Here is a 19854-nt window from a genome sequence, read left to right as displayed (position 1 = left end):
ATGAAGAATATAAAAAGGATATAGCAGAGCTGAAGGAACTGAAACAGTCAATTAGGGAACTTAAAGATGCAATGGAAAGTTTCAGCAACAGGTTAGACCATGCAGAAGAAAGAATTTCAGAGGTAGAAGACAAAGTTCTTGAGATAACTCAGAAAGTAAAAGAGGCAGAAAAGAAGAGAGAGAAAGCAGAATGTTCACCGTCAGAATTATGGGACTTTATGAAGCGTTCCAACATACGAGTTATAGGAATTCCTGAAGGGGAAGAAGAATGCCCCAGAGGAATGGAAGCCATACTAGAGAATATTATAAAAGAAAATTCACAAATATCACCAAAGATTCTGACACACTGCTTTCAGAGGGCTATCGGACTCCAGGTTGCCTCAACTCTAACCGAGCTTCTCCAAGACACATTGTGATGAACCTGTCTAAAGTCAAGACAAAAGAAAAGATTCTGCAAGCTGCCAGGAGTAAGGGCCAGTTGACCTACAGGGGCAAATCCATCAGAGTGACCGCAGACTTCGCTAATGAAACTTTCCAACAAGAAGACAATGGTCATCTACCTTTAATCTACTTAAACAGAACAATTTCCAGCCCAGATTTCTGTACCCTGCTAAGCTAAGCTTCAAAATTGACAGAGAAATCAAATCATTTACGGATATACAAACATTGAGGAAATTTGCCACAAGAAGACCAGCTCTACAGGAAATACTTCAACCTGTTCTGCACACTGACCACCACAATGGATCAGCAGTAAAGTAAGAACTCAGAAATTAAAGGAAAGAACCTAACCTCCACACTGATGCAAAAGATAAAACTAAGCAATGGACTCTCACCAAATAAGACGAATAAAATACTACCACAATTATCAATTATCTCAATAAATGTTAATGGCTTGAATTCCCCACTGAAGAGACATAGATTGGTTGACTGGATTAAAAAACACAAGCCATCCATTTGCTATCTGCAAGAAACACACCTGGCTTCAAAAGACAAATTAAAGCTCCGAGTCAAGGGTTGGAAGACAATTTTTCAGGCAAATGGAATTCAAAAGAAAAGAGGAATTGCAATCTTATTTTCAGATACATGTGGATTTAAAGCAACTAAAGTCAAAAAAGACAAAGATGGTCACTTTATATTGGTCAAGGGAAAAATACAACAAGAAGACGTTTCAATTCTAAATATTTATGCACCCAATTTAAATGCTCCCAGATTCTTGAAACAGACCTTACTCAGTCTGAGCAATATGATATCTGATAATACCATAATAATAGGGGACTTTAACACTCCTCTTACAGAGCTGGACAGATCCTCTAAACAGAAATTAAACAAGGATATAAGAGATTTAAATGAGACCCTAGAACAACTGTGCTTGATAGACGCATATAGAACACTCCATCCCAAAGATACAGAATATACATTCTTCTTATCACCCCATGGAACATTCTCCCAAACTGATTATATCCTGGGACACAAAACAAATATCAACAGAATCAAAAGAATTGAAATTTTACCTTGTATCTTCTCAGACCATAAGGCACTAAAGGTGGAACTCAACTCTAACAAAAATGCTCGACCCCACCAAAAGGCATGGAAATTAAACAATCTTCTGTTGAATAACAGATGGGTGCAGGAAGAAATAAAACAGGAAATCATTAACTTCCTTGAGCATAACAATAATGAAGACACAAGCTACCAAAACCTGTGGGATACTGCAAAAGCAGTTTTGAGAGGAAAATTCATCGCTTTAGATGCCTACATTCGAAAAACAGAAAGAGAGCACATCAACAATCTCACAAGAGATCTTATGGAATTGGAAAAAGAAGAACAATCTAACCCTAAACTATGTAGAAGAAAAGAAATATCCAAAATCAAATCAGAGATCAATGAAATTGAAAACAAAAGAATCATTCAGAAAATTAATGACACAAGGAGTTGGTTTTTTGAAAAAATAAATAAAATAGATAAACCATTGGCCAGACTAATGAGGAATAGAAAAGTAAAATCTCTAGTAACCTCAATCAGAACTGATAAAGGGGAAATAACAACTGATCCCACAGAGATACAAGAGATCATCTCTGAATACTACCAGAAACTCTATGCCCAGCAATTTGACAATGTGAAAGAAATGGATCAATATTTGGAATCACACCCTCTCCCTAGACTCAGCCAGGAAGAAATAGAGCTCCTGAACTGACCAATTTCAAGCACTGAGGTCAAAGAAACAATAAAAAAATCTTCCAACCAAAAAATGCCCTGGTCCAGATGGCTTCACTCCAGAATTCTATCAAACCTTCAAGGAAGAGCTTATTCCTGTACTGTAGAAATTATTCTAAAAAACTGAGGAAGAAGGAATCTTCCCCAACACATTCTATGAAGCAAACATCACCCTGATACCAAAACCAGGAAAAGACCCAAACAAAAAGGAGAATTTAAGACCAATCTCACTCATGAATATAGATGCAAAAATTCTCAACAAAATCCTAGCCAATAGATTACAGCTTACCATCAAAAAAGTCATTCATCATGATCAAGTAGGCTTCATCCCAGGGATGCAAGGCTGGTTTAACATACGCAAGTCTATAAACGTTATTTACCACTGTAACAGAGGCAAAAATAAAGATCACATGATCCTCTCAATAGATGCAGAAAAAGCATTTGATGAAATCCAGCATCCTTTTCTAATTAGAACACTGAAGAGTATAGGCATAGGTGGCACATTTCTAAAAGTGATTGAAGCTATCTATGACAATCCCACAGCCAATATTTTACTGAATGGAGTAAAACTGAAAGCTTTTCGTCTTAGAACTGGAACCAGACAAAGTTGTCCTCTGTCTTAGTCTGTACTACAAAGCCATAGTGCTCAAGACAGCATGGTACTGGCACAAAAACAGAGACATAGACACTTGGAATCGAATTGAAAACCAAGAAATGAAACTAACATTTTACAACCACCTAATCTTTGATAAACCAAACAAGAACATACCTTGGGGGAAAGACTCCCTATTCAATAAATGGTGTTGGGAGAACTGGATGTCTACATGTAAAAGACTGAAACTGGACCGACACCTTTCCCCACTCACAAAAATTGATTTAAGATGGATAAAGGACTTAAATTTAAGGCATGAAACAATAAAAATCCTCCAAGAAAGCATAGGAAAAACACTGGAAGATATTGGCCTGGGGAAAGGCTTCATGAAGAAGACTGCCATGGCAATTGCAACAACAACAAAAATAAACAAATGGGACTTCATTAAACTGAAAAGCTTCTGTACAGCTAAGGAGACAATAACCAAAGCAAAGAGACAACCTACACAATGGGAAAGGATATTTGCATATTTTCAATCACACAAAAGCTTGATACCTAGGATCTATAGAGAACTCAAATTAATCCACATGAAAAAAGCGAAAATCCCATATATCAATGGGCAAGAGACATGAATAGAACTTTCTCTAAAGCCGACAGACGAATGGCTAACAAACACATGAAAAAATGTTCATCATCTCTATATATTAGAGAAATGCAAATCAAAACAACCCTGCGATATCATCTAACCCCAGTGAGAATGGCCCACATCACAAAATCTCAAAACTGCAGATGCTGGCGTGGATGTGGAGAGAAGGGAACACTTTTACACTGCTGGTGGGACTGCAAACTAGTACAATCTTTCTGGAAGGAAGTATGGAGAAACCTCAAAGCACTCAAGCTAGACCTCCCATTTGATCCTGCAATCCCATTACTGGGCATCTACCCAGAAGGAAAAAAATCCTTTTATCATAAGGACACTTGTACTAGACTGTTTATTGCAGCTCAATTTACAATCGCCAAAATGTGGAAACAGCCTAAATGCCCACCAACCCAGGAATGGATTAACAAGCTGTGGTATATGTATACCATGGAATACTATTCAGCCATTAAAAAAAATGGAGACTTTACATCCTTCGTATTAACCTGGATGGATGTGGAAGACATTATTCTTAGTAAAGCATAACAAGAATGGAGAAGCATGAATTCTATGTACTGAATTTTGATATGAAGTCAATTAATGAAAATTATGGTTATGGGGGGGAGCAGAAAAAGGGACGGAGGGAGGGGGTGGTTCCTTGGTGTGTGTCATACTTTATGGGGTCAAGACATGATTGCAAGAGGGACTTTACCTAACAATTGCAATCAGTGTAACCTGGCTTATTGTACCCTCAGTGAATCCCCAACAATAAAAATAAATAAATAAATAAATACAAACAAACAAATAAATAAATAAAATGATGGCTTAAGGATGATGGGAAGATGGCGGACTGAAGCCAGCTTTCCATAGAGGCTCCTGTCCTGAAGGAGAGTTAGGGGACGAAAATTTAGCAAATAACCTGATGGATTCCAGCAACACCAAGCGAGAAAGTTGAAGAACGCACATCAACCCTGCTGAGGAGAGCTGCGATCACAAGGAAGCAAACAAAAGGTACAAAACCCATCACCAAGCAGATGGGATTCCCCCCTCCCCACCTGATCGGCTTAAGGGCCCCACAAAAAAAAGGGCAGAAATCAAAGGCCATCCCACTACACTTCACGGGAAAGACCTACTACAAACTAGACCTACCTCCCTTACTAGGAGGCCTAGGAGTTATCCTGCCAGGCACAAAACTGTATAAATCTGTAAATTTCCTTTGCCGGTGACTCTGAGTACCCAGCACTTGCCTCCACTCTCTCTGAGGTCTGAAAGCCTGTCCCCCAGGAGTTCGGATTCTTGGGTGGCTCCTGAAGGGGAGAGGACAGTCCCTGAGCTGTGGCTGGTCAGCGCTGATTCTGGGGCACGGGAGAGAGGTTAGGACAGTCAGTGGAGGGAGACCCTCACCAGGGAGGCACTTCCCCGAGGCGAGGTGCAGTAGCCCTCCTTGGGCAACAATACCTCCAGGCATATAGCTGAGTCGAACTCGGTACCAGCTGCTCTGAGTGCCTGACGCTCCCCCCGCCCTCATTCTGTGGTCCGGAGACCTGAATGCCTGCCGTGTGGCTGGGCAGGGAACTGGGGATAGCCGAGTCTGTTCGCTGCCCAGCGGTTCTGGGCTCCAGCCACTCCCTCCCACCCCGCCCCCACTCTGAAGCCTGAAGGCTTGAGCTACGGCAGTACAACCAGGCGAGAGATGGGAAGAATCTGAATTTCCTTGCTGCCGAGAGCCCCGGGCTCCCGGCGTTCACCCCGCCCTCGCTCTGTGGTCCGGAGACCTGAACGCCTGCTCGGTTCTGAGCTACAGCCACTCCCTCTACCCCGCCCCCACTCTAAAGCCTAAAGGCTTGAGCTGCGGCAGTACAACCAGGCGAGAGACCGGGAGAATCTGAATCTGTTCGCTGCCCACCGGGCTCCATAGGCTCGGAGCCCCTGCTGGCTCGGAGTGCCTGGCGCTCCCCCGCCCTCACTCTGTGGTCCAGAGACCTGAATGCCTGCCGTGTGGCTGGGCAGGGAACTGGGGATAGCCGAGTCTGTTCGCTGCCCAGGGATTCTGGGCTCCAGCCACTCCCTCCCACCCCGCCCCCACTCTGAAGCCTGAAGGCTTGAGCTGCAGCGGTATAACCAGGCAAGAGACTCGAAGAATCTGAATTTGCTCGCTGCAGACTGGGCTCTGGCTCCAGGCTCCCAGCGTTCACCCCGCCCTCGCTCTGGGGTCCAGAGACCTGCTCGGTTTGAGCTCCAGCCACTCCCTCCACCCCGCCCCCACTCTAAAGCCTGAAGGCTTGAGCTGCCGGGCGAGAGACCGGGAGAACCTGAATCTGCTCGCTGTCGACCAGGCTCCCTACGGCTTGGAGCCCCTGCTGGCTCTGAGTTCCAGGCGCTCCCCCGCCCTCACTCTGTGGTCCGGAGACCTGAACACCTGCTGTGTGGCTGGGCAGGGAACTGGGGATAGCCGAGTCTGTCCGCTGCCCAGCGGTTCTGGGCTCCAGCCGCTCCCTCCCACCCCACCCCCACTCTGAAGCCTGAAGGCTTGAGCTGCGGCAGTACAACCGGGCGAGAGACTGGGAGAAACTGAATCTGCTCGCTGTCGACCGGGCTCCCTACGGCTCAGAACCCCCTTGGAGGTAGATCAACAGCCGTTTTTTCTTTAACGGCAGAACGCTCACTTCTGGATATTCTGAGGCCACACCCCCTGTCTCCCTGGGCAACCAGAGGAGGCCACCGGTGAGCGGGGGATTTCCTGACACTGCTCACAAACCCGGGAAGCTTCCAGGGCGGGGCCGACCCAGAGAGGTGATCGGATCCAAACCTCCAACACCAAAGACGTTTGAACTCAAAACAGCTCGTCTTCTGTAGGCGATTTCGACAGGAACAGAGACAGAACCCCGCAAAGTTGTCTGTTCTGTTCTGTTCTGTTCTGTTAGCAGCATCCATCAGGGATGGGGCTAAGCCTGAGTGAACACCTCCCTCCCATCACCTGCATCAAACACTCATAGATGTCAGGCCCCATCTCCTCCTGCTAGATAGAGGCAGTCTACGGGGGCCTGGCAGACTTCCTTGCGATTCAGGCAGGTGCAAACCCCTGGAGTGTCTGTTCACTGCAGGCAACTGGGTTAGCCATCTGCAGAGATACCAGTGACTGGGTCTGACGAAGGGGCAAAGTGGGGAAGGAGACGTCAACCTTCCTACACTGCTCTGTTTGCTGGGTGGCTCCTCCTGACTCCACGCTGCACTGGGGTGAGCCGTGTCAGAGGAGTCACCAGGCCCCTGTGATCCAGTTCCCAGAGACCTCTTGAACTTTGTCACCCAAGACAAGAGCCGATTGAGACAGTTGATTTGGACCTTTTGAACTGGGCTAATAGACTGAGGACTTTTCAGGCGGTGCCCTGGGTCTACGGTTGTAGGAAGGTTGATTCTCCTTTTCCAACTGGGGCCAAGGTGGGCAGGTGGGGTGACTTAATTGCTGATTTTTCCACACAGCGGAGACTTCAAGCCAGAGTAGAAGTTGCAATAGGATCGAACAGAAACCAGCTGAAAACAAGACAGAACCACTTTGCTCCACCACACCAGACAGGACCCCAGTTTCTCAAGCCACAACACTGTAAGGGCCCTCGATAAAACCCCAGGGGAAAAACCAAAGGGAGTAAAACAACCATGGGGCGGAATCAGCGGAAAAGCTCTGGTAACATGAATAACCAGAATAGATCAACCCCCCCAAGAAAAGACACAGCAGATGTGATTGAAGATCCCATTCATAAACAACTGGCTGAGATGTCAGAAATCGAATTCAGAATTTGGATGGCAGACAACATTAATAAAATGGAATTAGGAATCCGAGGAGAAATTCAAAAATTGTCTCAAGAATTTAACGAATTTAAAGACAAAACCACCAAAGACTTAGACACACTGAAGCAAGAACTTACAGCCCTCAAAGATATGAAAAATACAGTAGAATCCCTCAGTAACAGAATGGAGCAAGCAGAAGAAAGGATTTCTGACATTGAAGATAAAGTCTTCGAACGCTCCCAATCTCTCAAAGAGGAAGAGAAATGGAGAGCAAAAACGGATCACTCACTCAGAGAACTCTCAGATAATTCGAAAAAAAGCAACATAAGGATTATAGGAATTTCTGAGAATGATGAAGTCGCCTCCGAGGGCACAGAGGCCCTTCTGCATGAAATTATGAAAGAAAATTTTCCAGACATGCCTAGAAAATCTGAAATTCAGATAGCAGACAGCTTCAGAACCCCAGCACGATTCAACCCCAATAAGTCATCCCCCAGACATATCATAATTAGCTTCACTAAAGTTAACATGAAAGAGAAGATTCTCAAAGCAGCCCGGCGAAAGAAAACTATAACATACAAAGGTAAGAATATTAGAATAACTGCAGATCTCTCTGCTGAAACTTTTCAAGCCAGAAGAGGCTGGTCATCAACTTTTAATCTCCTAAAGCAAAAAAATTTTCAACCCAGGAATTTTATATCCAGCTAAACTGAGTTTCATCTATGATGGAGAAATTAAATACTTCAATGACATTCATATGTTGAGAAAATTTGCCATAAGTAAACCAGCTCTTCAGGATATTCTCAGACCTATCCTCCACAATGACCAACCCAATCCTACACCACAAAAGTAAACTGACTCAGAAACTTCGGATCAAACTCCAACTTCCACACTGGCGAAAGGATTAAAAATGTCCACTGGACCTTTGAAAAACTCGATACCCAAAATTCCACCAGACTTATCAATACTCTCCATCAATGTGAATGGCTTAAACTGTCCTCTAAAGAGGCATAGGTTAGCTGACTGGATACAAAAACTCAAGCCAGATATTTGTTGCATACAAGAGTCACATCTCAACTTAAAAGACAAACACAGACTCAGGGTGAAAGGATAGTCATCCATATTTCAGGCAAATGGTAATTAGAAAAAGGCAGGTGTTGCAATTTTATTTGCAGATACAGTAGGCTTTAAACCATCAAAAGTAAGGAAGGACAAGAATGGTCACTTCATATTTGTTAAGGGTAATACTCAACATGATGAGATCTCAATTATTAATATCTATGCACCCAACCAGAATGCACCTCAATTTATAAGAGAAACTCTAACAGACATGAGTAACTTGATTTCCTCCCGCTCCATAATCATCGGAGATTTCAACACTCCCTTGCCAGTGTTGGATCGATCCTCCAGAAAGAAGCTGAGCAAAGAAATCTTAGATTTAAACCTAACCATCCAATATTTAGATTTAGCAGACATCTACAGAACATTTCATCCCAACAAAACTGAATGCACATACTTCTCATCAGCCCACGGAACTTACTCCAAAATTGACCACATTTTAGGTCACAAGTCTAACCTCAGTAAATTTAAAGGAATAGAAATTATTCCATGCATCTTCTCGGACCATCATGGAATAAAACTTGAATTGAGTAACAACAGGAATCTGCATACCCATACAAAAACATGGAAGTTAAATAACCTTATGCTGAATGATAGCTGGGTCAGAGATGAGATTAAGAAAGAAATCGCCAATTTTATGGAACAAAACGACAATGAAGACACAAACTATCACAACCTCTGGGACACCGCAAAGTCAGTTCTAAGAGGGAAACTTATAGCACTGCAAGCCTTCCTCAAGAGAACGGAAAGAGAGGAAGTTAACAACTTAATGGGACATCTCACGCAACTGGAAAAGGAAGAACATTCCAACCCCAAACCCAGTAGAAGAAAAGAAATAACCAAAATTAGAGCAGAATTAAATGAAATTGAAAACAAAAGAATAATACAACAGATCAATAAATTAAAAAGCTGGTTTTTTGAAAAGGTCAATAAAATAGATAAACCTCTGGCCAACCTAATCAGGAGGAAAAGAGTAAAATCTCTAATATCATCAATCAGAAACAACAAAGACAAAATAACCACAGACTCATCAGAAATCCAAAAAATCCTTAATGAATATTACAAGAAACTTTATTCTCAGAAATATGAAAATCTGAAGGAAATAGACCGATACTTGGAAGCACGCCACCTTCCAAGACCTAACCAGAATCAAGTAGAAATGTTGAACAGACCCATATCAAATTCAGAAATAGCATCAACTATACAAAACCTCCCTAAAAAGAAAAGCCCAGGACCAGATGTTTTCACGTCAGAATTCTACCAAACTTTTAAAGAGGAATTAGTACCTATATTACTCAACCTGTTCCAAAATGTACAAAAAGAAGGAAGACTACCCAACACGTTCTATGAAGCAAACATCACCCTGATCCCCAAACCAGGAAAAGACCCAACAAGAAAAGAAAATTATAGACCAATATCACTAATGAATATAGATGCAAAAATATTCAACAAGATCTTAACAAACAGAATCCAGCAACACATCAAACAAAGTATACATCATGACCAAGTTGGTTTTATCCCAGGGTCTCAAGGCTGGTTCAATATACTTAAATCTATAAATGTAATTCAGCACATAAACAAATTAAAAAACAAAGACCATATGATTCTCTCAATTGATGCAGAAAAAGCTTTTGATAATATCCAGCATCCCTTCATGATCAGAACACTCAAGAAAATTGGTCTAGAAGGGACTTTTCTTAAACTGATAGAGGCTATCTACAGCAAACCCACAGCCAATATCATATTGAATGGAGTTAAATTGGAATCATTTCCACTCAGATCAGGAACCAGACAAGGCTGCCCATTGTCTCCATTGCTTTTCAACATTGTAATGGAAGTTTTAGCCACCGCAATTAGGGAAGAAAAGGCGATCAAGAGTATCCATATAGGGTCAGAGATCAAACTCTCGCTCTTCGCAGATGATATGATTGTGTATCTGGAAAACACTAGGGACTCTACTACAAAACTCCAAGAAGTGATCAAAGAATACAGCAGCGTCTCAGGTTACAAAATCAACATTCATAAATCGGTAGCCTTTATATATACCAACAACAGTCAAGTTGAAAAAGCAGTTAAGGACTCTATCCCATTCACAGTAGTACCAAAGAAGATGAAATATTTGGGAATTTACCTAACAAAAGACGTGAAAGATCTCTATAAAGAGAACTATGAAACTCTAAGAAAAGAAATAGCTGAAAATGTTAACAAATGGAAAAACATACCATGCTCATGGCTGGGAAGAATCAACATTATCAAAATGTCCATACTACCCAAAGCAATATATAATTTCAACGCACTCCCTATTAAAGCTCCATTGTCATATTTTAAAGATCTTGAAAAAACATTACTTCGTTTTATATGGAATCAGAAAAAACCTCGAATAGCCAAGACATTACTCAGAAACAAAAACAAAACAGGAGGAATCACACTACCAGACCTCAGACTTTACTACAAATCGATAGTGATGAAAACAGGATGGTATTGGCACAAAAACAGAGAAGTAGATATCTGGAACAGAATAGAGAACCAAGAGATGAATCCTGCTACTTACCACTATTTGATTTTTGACAAGCCAATTAAAAACATTCAGTGGGGAAAAGATTCCCTATTTAACAAATGGTGCTGGGTGAACTGGCTGGCTACCTGCAGAAGACTGAAATTGGACCCACACCTTTCACCATTAACTAAGATAGACTCTCATTGGATTAAAGATTTAAACTTAAAACATGAAACTATAAAAATACTAGAGGAGAATGCAGGGATAACCCTTGAAGAAATTGGTCTGGGTGAGTATTTCATGAGGAGAACCCCCTGGGCAATTGAAGCAGCTTCAAAAATACACTACTGGGACTTGATCAAACTAAAAAGCTTCTGCACAGCTAAGAAAACAGTAAGCAGAGCAAGCAGACAGCCCTCAGAATGGGAGAAGATATTTGCAGGGTATATCTCTGACAAAGGTTTAATAACCAGAATCCACAGAGAACTCAAACGCATCAGCAAGAAAAAAACAAGGGATCCCATCGCAGGCTGGGCAAGGGATTTGAAGAGAAACTTCTCTGAAGAAGACAGGCGCAAGTCCTTCAGACATATGAAAAAATGCTCATCATCTTTAATCATCAGAGAAATGCAAATCAAAACTACTTTGAGATATCATCTAACTCCAATGAGACTAGCCTATATCACAAAATCTGAAGACCAGAGATGTTGGCGTGGATGCGGAGAAAAGGGAACACTTCTGCACTGCTGGTGGGAATGCAAATTAATACATTCCTTTTGGAAAGATATATGGAGAACACTCAGAGATCTAAAAATAGATCTGCCATTCAATCCTGTAATTCCTCTGCTGGGCATATACCCAGAAGACCAAAAATCACAACATAACAAAGATATTTGTACCAGAATGTTTATTGCAGCCCAATTCGTAATAGCTAAGTCATGGAAAAAGCCCAAGTACCCATCGATCCACGAATGGATTAATAAATTGTGGTATATGTATACCATGGAATACTATGCAGCCTTAAAGAAAGATGGAGACTTTACCTCTTTCATGTTTACATGGATGGAGCTGGAACATATTCTTCTTAGTAAAGTATCCCAAGAATGGGAGAAAAAGTACCCAATGTACACAGCCCTACTATGAAACTAATTTGTGACTCTCACATGAAAGCTATAACCCAGCTACAACTTAACAATAGGCGGAAGTGAGAAGGGGGGGTGGGTAGAGGGAGGGTGATCGGTGGGATCACACCTGTGGTGCATCTTACAGGGGTATTTGCGAAACTTGTTAAATGTAGAATGTAAATGTTTTCGCACAGTAACTGAGATAACGCCAGAAAGGCTATGTTAACCACTGTGATAAAAATGTGTCAAATGGTTTATGAAGCGAGTGTGTGATGCCCCATGATCATATCAATGTATACAGTTATGATTTAATAAAAAAAAATAAATAAAGAATAAAAAAAATAATGGCCTAACTTTAAGAAAATTATATAAATGGAGTCATATAGTTTGTAGACTTCGGGGATTGGCTTTTTTCGCTGAGGATAATTCTCTGAAATTCTTCTTATTAATACAAGTTGTGGATATCAAAAAAAAAAAAAGATTAAATTCCGGCCTCTGGCTTCTGGATGTATACTTTTGTGGTGGTCCATTGTGGTGTTCAGTATTGAGAATAGGTCTAAGTCTTTCCTGCAGAGCTAGCCTTGTTGTGGCGAATTTCCTCAATGCTTGTAAATTGGCAAATGCTTTGATTTCTCCATCAATTTTGAAGCTAAGTTTGGCAGGATACAGAATTCTAGGCTGAAAATTATTTTTTTTAAGGATATTGGAAGTGGATGACCATGATTTCCTGGCTTAGAAGTTTCAGTGCAAAAGTCTGCTATCAATCTAGTGGTTCTGCCCTTGTAGGTCAGTTGGTGCTTATTTCTAGCAGCTTGCTGGATATTTTCCTTCATCTTGATTTTGGACAGGTTCATTACAGTGTGTCTTGGAGAGGTTTTGGTGGTTTTGAAATGTCCCAGGGTTTGGTATTCATCTGAAACGAGTGTGTCAGGATCTTTAGTAAAACTTGGGAAGTTTTCATTTATGACAGTCTCCAGTAGGGCTTCCATACCTTTGGGACAGTCTCTTCTTCTCCCTCAGCAATTCCTATTATTCATATATTAGAATGCTTCATGGCATCTCATAGTTCTCTAAGCACCTATTATGCTTTTTCTCTCTTCTTTTCTGACTCTGTTATTATCTGTGTTAACTCAAAGACTTTATCCTCTAGATCTGATGTTCTTCCTTCTCCTTGGTCTAATATATTTTTGTTGCTGTCTACCACTTCTTTATAGTCCCAGATTGATTCCTTTATTTCCTTAAGATCATCCATAACTTTTCTATATTCTACATATCTCTCATCTGACTTTTGGTTCTATCTCTCCATTTCTCTTCCAATCCCTGTATTGTCTTAATCAACCATATTTTAAATTCCTTTTCTGTCAAATCCATTAATTTTTTTATAGAAGGTGTCTTCTTTATAAATTGCCTCCTGGTCCCTTGAAGGAGTTTCTCTAATTTGGTTATTCATGGTGCCTGAATTTTTCTTTTGGTTCCTCCTTATGTGTGCTTTCTTCTTGTTCACTTCCTTTTGCACCTTTCTCCTTCAAACTTCTTCCTTTGCTTCAAGTTACCTAGTCTCAGAGTTTAGGTAAGGAAGAAGCACCTTGGTATAGTGTCAGAAGGCAGAGAAGGGTTTCAGAAAGCAAGGAGAAGTGAGAGGAAAGAAGAAAAAGAAGAGGAAAAGGAAATGAAAAATAAAAAGGGGAGAAATGCACAAAAAAATAAAAGGAAGAAAAAGAAGAGAAAGAAAGGTAACAACAAGGGAAGAATGGGTACTAATAGAAGAAAATTGAGGAGCAGGTAGATAGAGGACAGGAAGGGAGTATGAGAGTGGTGGAAGAGATGTTGTTGTTCAACATAATACTATGGCCACTCCTATAGCTTGAGAGTTGTGAGGAGCTTAGCTTGGTGGGTTCCTCAAAGATAGGCTCACCTTACTTGTCCAACAACAGCCAGACTCTTCCTCTGCCAAAAAAAAAAAAAAAAAAAAAAAAGGAAGAGAAGAAGAAAATCAAACATAAAACCCAAGAAGGAAAAATTGGATAAGGAATAAGGTAAAGGGGAAAAAAAGTAAAGAATATGTGTAGTGTGGTCTTCCTATTACTTTCTTTCTGGGGCCAAGATTAGAACAATCTCCAAGTTTCTTTGAGCCAGGCTACTACTTCAGTCAACCTGCTAGGCCACCACTGTGTCCCACCTGCCCTCTTCAAGGAAAGGATGAGAGGAGAAAGAAAAAGAAAGAAAAAAGAGGAGAATATATATATATATATATACATGTGTGTGTGTGTGTGCATAAATCAAGAAAAATTAAATGTGCCATTGGATCGAATTAAGGGGAGGGAGGGAGGAGGGATAAAGAAAGAGAACAGAAAGGCAATAAACCAAGAAAAAGACAAAGAAAATACTAGAAGCATGGTGGGGGTAATTTCTTTGCTGATGCTGAAGTATTTTATGTGGGAGAGATGGGGTGAGTAGAAGGGACTCTATCAACTGAGAGAATGCCATGGAGTGTACTAGGATGAGGGAGTAGTTCAAGCTAAAATTCTGCAACCAAAAAAAAAAAAAAAAAAAACTAAAATAATATAGAAGTCCTTGCTCTTGTTGAATGTAAAAAATGGGATCTAGGAGAAGATCCAACCTTACAAATTAGCAAAAAGCAACACACATTGAAACAAAATATTAGAAAAGCAAAACAAAGTAAAATACAAAAAACCCCACTAAGATAGCTTGATATAAGCACTCTCAGCAACCAATTGAGGAAGCTGAATTCAAGACAAGAGAAAAGAAAACAAAAAAATCAACTGCAATCAAAATAAGAAGAAAAATGTATATAACATATGTGAGACATAAGGATTTAATTTCTGTAGGAATATATTTATGCTGTAATATACTTCCTGGACACCAAGTGGTGCTGTGAATTGGGGTCAAACAACACAGGTATTAACTTCTCTTTGTATCACAAGCTTAGAGCAGTATGCCAGCTTATTTGTTCCTGGTGGTTGCACGTCCACCTCAGTACTTAACAACCACAGATCTGGGATTCCACAGTTCTTAACAGTTCCTCAGTGAAAGGCTTCTGCAGTGAGGAATGGGGGTTCCTTGTGCCTGGCCCAAGTGAAGGATTGATCCTCACAGGTGGGATCCTGTCCACTGCTATCTATGTCCCCAGCAAGAAGCCCGCCAGCAATATGGCGTGCTGATTCCAACAATGGGGAAACTTTCTCACCATACACATGTCTCCCCCGCTGTCAAACCACAGAGAGGTGCACCATACAGTACCCGAAACTGGCCCCCAAATTCCACTTGGGAGTGCCTACCTCTTCATTCCTTCCAGAAACCCTGAGCTGGATACCGCCATATGTCTGTGTCCTGGCAGGCGCCCAGCAATATGTCCTCTCACACTCACTTCTGCGATTCTCCTCTGACGGGGAACCCTTCCTCTTTGGATGTTCCATCGTTTGCCACCCGCCTCAGAGCCACTTGAGTCAGCAATCCAATTCTGTAATAGAAGATTTTAAAGATATTTCTGGAAATCTAAACTTAATTTCTGATTCTGCCTATGCAGTTTCTGTAACAAAACATATTGAAACAGCCTTAATTAAATATCTATCTGATGGTCAATTATATTATCTCTTCAGCACATTACAGTCCTTAATTAGATCTAGAGATCAGCCATTTTATATTACCCCAATCCGAGTTCATACAAATCTACCTGCTCCTTTAGTAGAGGCCAATAATACACTCAATACATTAATGGCCTCTGCCTTTACAGAAACCAAACAGCTACATTCCTTGACTCATGTTAATACTAAAGGGCTAAAGAATAAATTCCAATTAACCTGGAGAAAAGCAAAGAGCATTATTCACCAATGCCCCCAATGTCAAATGATTGTTATGCCTACTCAATCAGCAGGACTCAATTCTCAAGAATTGAATGCCAATCAAACTGGCAGATGGATATTACACATGTACCTAGTTTTGGTAAACTTTCTCACATTCATGTGACAGTAAATACTTTCTCTCACTTCATTTGGGCTACATGCTAATCTGGAGAAAGTGCCACTTATCCTAAAAGGCACCTCTTTTCCTGTGTTACAGTAATCAGAAAACCTTTGGAAATTAAAATAGATAATGGACCAGGCTATTGTAACAAAACTATGGCTAAATTCTTTCAAGAATGGAATATTATCCACATTACTGTGATCCCACATAATTCTCAAGGACAGACTATTGTAGAAAGAGCTCATAGAAACCTAAAAGACCAGCTACAAAAAATAATAATAAATGGGGGAGATAGGAATGAAGAATTACATGACTCCCACAAATACAATTAAATAAAGCACTTATATTTTAAATTTGTTAAATTTCCCCCAAACCCAGACATTTATGGCAATAAAGTAGCATTTCACAGGAAAAAAAAATTAAGGCTAAAGAAGAAATCTTTGGTGTGGTGGAAAGACATTAGAACTCAGCAATGCGGGAAAGGTGAAATTGTTCTATGGGGAAGAGGCTTTGCTTGTATTTCCACAGGAGATGACTCTGATCTTGTCTGGGTTCCATCAAGATTTATTAAGCTCAATCATAAACCCAGATCAGAAAGAGCAGAAGACTGCCAGGGAATAAAAGAAGCTGGTGTACACTCAGAGGAAGCTCAAGAAACTGCAGAGAATAATGGCCACTCCCCTGAAGAAGACCTGTGGTTCTTGGGCGGCACCTGTATCTCAGTGAGTAGGGCACTGGCCCCATATACGGAGAGTGGTGGGTTTGAACCCAGTCCCAGCCGAACTGTAACAAAAACATTGCTGGGCTTTGTGGTGGGTGCCTGTAGTCCCAGCTACTCAGGAGGCTGAGGCAAGAGAATTGCCTAAGCCCAAGAGCTGGAGGTTGCTGTGAGCTGTGACACTATGGCACTCTACCAAGGATGACAAAGTGAGACACTTTCTCTTCAAAAAAAGTTTTTTTAAAAAAAGATGAAGACCTGTGGTTCCCAACCACCAACATAAGGAGAAATCAAGGCTTTGGCCAACCAACCAGACCCAGATGTACCTGGGTCCAGATGACTCCAGAAAATTATATTCTTGGGTTCCTGGATGTACTGGCAGTAGTAGTGAGTACACCTTCAGTTGTAGTGCCCACCACTGCATTCACAAATTTTTTAGTTCCCACCAGTCTCACAAATTTCACTTATTGCCAATTTTCCACCGTTAGAGACCCATTTCATGGGTCGAGTCAGCTGTTTAAGTTTATTTGAATGACAGCACTTTCATGCCTTGTCCTATTGATGAACAGTACACTACACATCAAGTAGAATAGTATGAAAATTAATGTAAACCTAGGTTATAAGTACCTTCCTATTCGACATAGGGTGTTAAAGGCTGCCTAGCCATGGGCACTCAGGCATGGAGAATTGAAAACCCTGCTTACTCTAATGACACTTATAAAAGTTTCTATGTTGTCTCTGGTCTTTCTTTAAATTACCTAAGTGACAAATATAACCCTGCTACAGAAAGATATGCTTACCCTTTAAAGAATTTTAGTAATAGAACTAGGGAACTGAGACCCTGCTCTGCTAACGTGCCTGGTAATACTGTTCACTTGCATAATATGGAATGGCATGATTGTGGTAATGGCATGGGCTGTGGTAATCACCAAGGATCAACTTGATTTTATCATAGATTGGGACCCTAGAAGTTATCTTTCACAAAATTCTTCTAGGCAAGAAATGTGTGAGGAGGAACCAATCATTATGATTTATAGGCCTCATGCCTCTCCTCACCCATGTTTCTTTAGATGTACTTTTTTCTTCCCAACAAAGTGAAATAACCAGTTTGGCCACCCTGAGACCAAAAATGTTGCATCCGCATCTAGGGCCAGAACATCCTGTGTTATGGAAGTTAGCAATGACAATTTCCAGATTGAGAGTATGGTAAGGCCATAATACTAAGCTCTATTCCAAATATGGCTCTCACTCTATATGAGGAATATCTCAAAACTGATTATGAGATCCTTTTACTTGCTGGTGTTCAATACCCATACATGCTTATTGCCAGAAAATTAGATATTATTCCTGAATCTCAGATCATCAGCTATAAAGATTGCCAATTGTTTACATGTATAAATTCTACTTTTTTTTTTTTTTTTTTTGAGACAGAGTCTCACTATGCTTCCCCTTGTTGACTGCTGTGGCATCATAGCTCACAGAGACCTCAAACTCCTGGGTTTGAATGATTCTTTGGTCTCAGACTCCCAAGTAGCTTGGACTACGGGTGCCCACCACAACTCCTGGCTATTTTTTTTAGAGATGGGGTCTCTCTCTTGCTCAGGCTGGTCTTGAATATCTGAGCTCAAGTAATCCACTCATCTCAGCCTCCCAAAGTGCTAGGATTACAGGCATGAGCCACCATGCCGGCCTAAACTCCACTTTTATTTCATTTTATTTTATTTTATTAAATCATATATACATAGATCATGAGTACATTTATGCCTTTGTGGGATTCAATGTGCCGATTATTTGTACAAATTGGAGTGATTACATCCTACTAATTAACACTTTTAATTCAAATGTTAATACTTTATTAGTCAAGATGTTGGGAAGGCTTTTGGGTGCTTGTGCATTTCCAATGCCTCTGGAAAACTTCTCCCTCTACTCATATTATTATTGACATGCTCAAATCTATTTTGAGAAGGTCTAAAAGATTTGTTTTCACATTAACAGCAGTCATTACGGGACTGATAGCAGTGACAGCCACTGTGGCCACTATTGGAGTAGCCATTCATCAAACCATTCAAACAGCACACTTTGTCAATGACTGGCAAAAGAATTCCACTGGATAGGGTGGCACCTGTGGCTCAGTGAGTAGGGCGCCGGCCCCATACACCGAGGGTGGTGGGTTCAAACCCAGCCCCGGCTGAACTGCAACCAAAAAAATAGCCGGGCATTGTGGTGGGTGCCTGTAATCCCAGCTGCTTGGGAGGCTTAGGCAGGACAATCGCTGAAGCCCAAGAGCTAGAGGTTGCTGTGAGTCCTGTGACATCATGGCACTCTACTGAAAGCGGTAAAGTGAGACTCTGTCTCTACAAAAAAAAAAAAAAAAAAAGAATTCTACTGGACGGAGCATGATGGCTAATGGGATAGACGTTTAGCTCAGCTCTCTCAGAACAACAGGTGAGAGTGAGTGGGCTAGATCATTCCCAGTGGGGACTATTGGTGTAGACAGGCAGTTAGGGGTGTGCCACAAAGTGGCAGATTTCTCCACTGGAAGTCTAATTCGGAGTTGCGAGACTGGCAGTAAAATCTCTGTGCCGATGTGGGCGGTGATGGTGGTTACCAGCCCCTCCCCCACAGAAGATTACAATTCCTAGTTTGGGGTGAAACTAGGTGTTGTGTGGAAAAATTGGTGAAGCGTGGACTCCTGAGTGGAAGTTGGCGGTCAGATAGGGGTGCTGTCTGGAGTGGCACAGCCGGGGCTAGATGCCAGTCAGGAAGCAGACATATTTTGAAATTTCGGAAATGGCAACTGCCACAGAACCTTTTCACAAGGGCCAGGTACGGAGATTTGAGTCTCACCTGCAGGCAGCCATCCTGCACCCAAAGCAGGTCCAGGATACCCTGCACTTCATGGGAACTGTTGTAGGAAGAATTTGTGAAACCTGCCTGTGAAGATTCGTTTTGAAATCAGTGGAATCAACAACTCGGTGGGGTCTCACCGCCAAGTGGGTAGCCAGGAAACCACCAAAAAAAAAAAAAAAAAAAAAAGTGTAAACTGTAAATCAGTTATAAGCCTGGGAACCACTCATGGCGCCACTTGGTGTCCAGAAAGTATAGTGCAACATAAATATATTCCTACCAAAGTTTATCCCTACCGCATACGTGGTGACTTTTGTAATTTTTTCTCTTTTTTTC

The 19854-nt window shown here is 41.4% G+C and overlaps 1 protein-coding gene across 1 annotated transcript in view; it reads right to left on the bottom strand.

The window, feature by feature from the left end:
- The window catches only part of LOC128577641 (endogenous retrovirus group K member 13-1 Env polyprotein-like), a 107077-nt gene that overhangs the window by 27829 nt on the left and 59394 nt on the right, over nucleotides 1–19854 (bottom strand). The window contains exons 2-3 of the mRNA XM_053579906.1: nucleotides 15269–15450; nucleotides 13885–13916 (exon numbers count right to left, since the gene is read on the bottom strand). Coding sequence (XP_053435881.1) covers nucleotides 13885–13916; nucleotides 15269–15406 — 170 coding nt within the window. The 5' untranslated portion in view covers nucleotides 15407–15450. The remainder of the gene's footprint in view (nucleotides 1–13884; nucleotides 13917–15268; nucleotides 15451–19854) is intronic.

Source organism: Nycticebus coucang, chromosome X, assembly GCF_027406575.1.
Source record: "Nycticebus coucang isolate mNycCou1 chromosome X, mNycCou1.pri, whole genome shotgun sequence".
Lineage (NCBI taxonomy): Eukaryota > Metazoa > Chordata > Mammalia > Primates > Lorisidae > Nycticebus > Nycticebus coucang.
Note: the sequence above shows the minus strand (reverse complement) of the source record. Positions and strands in the feature narration are given on the sequence as shown.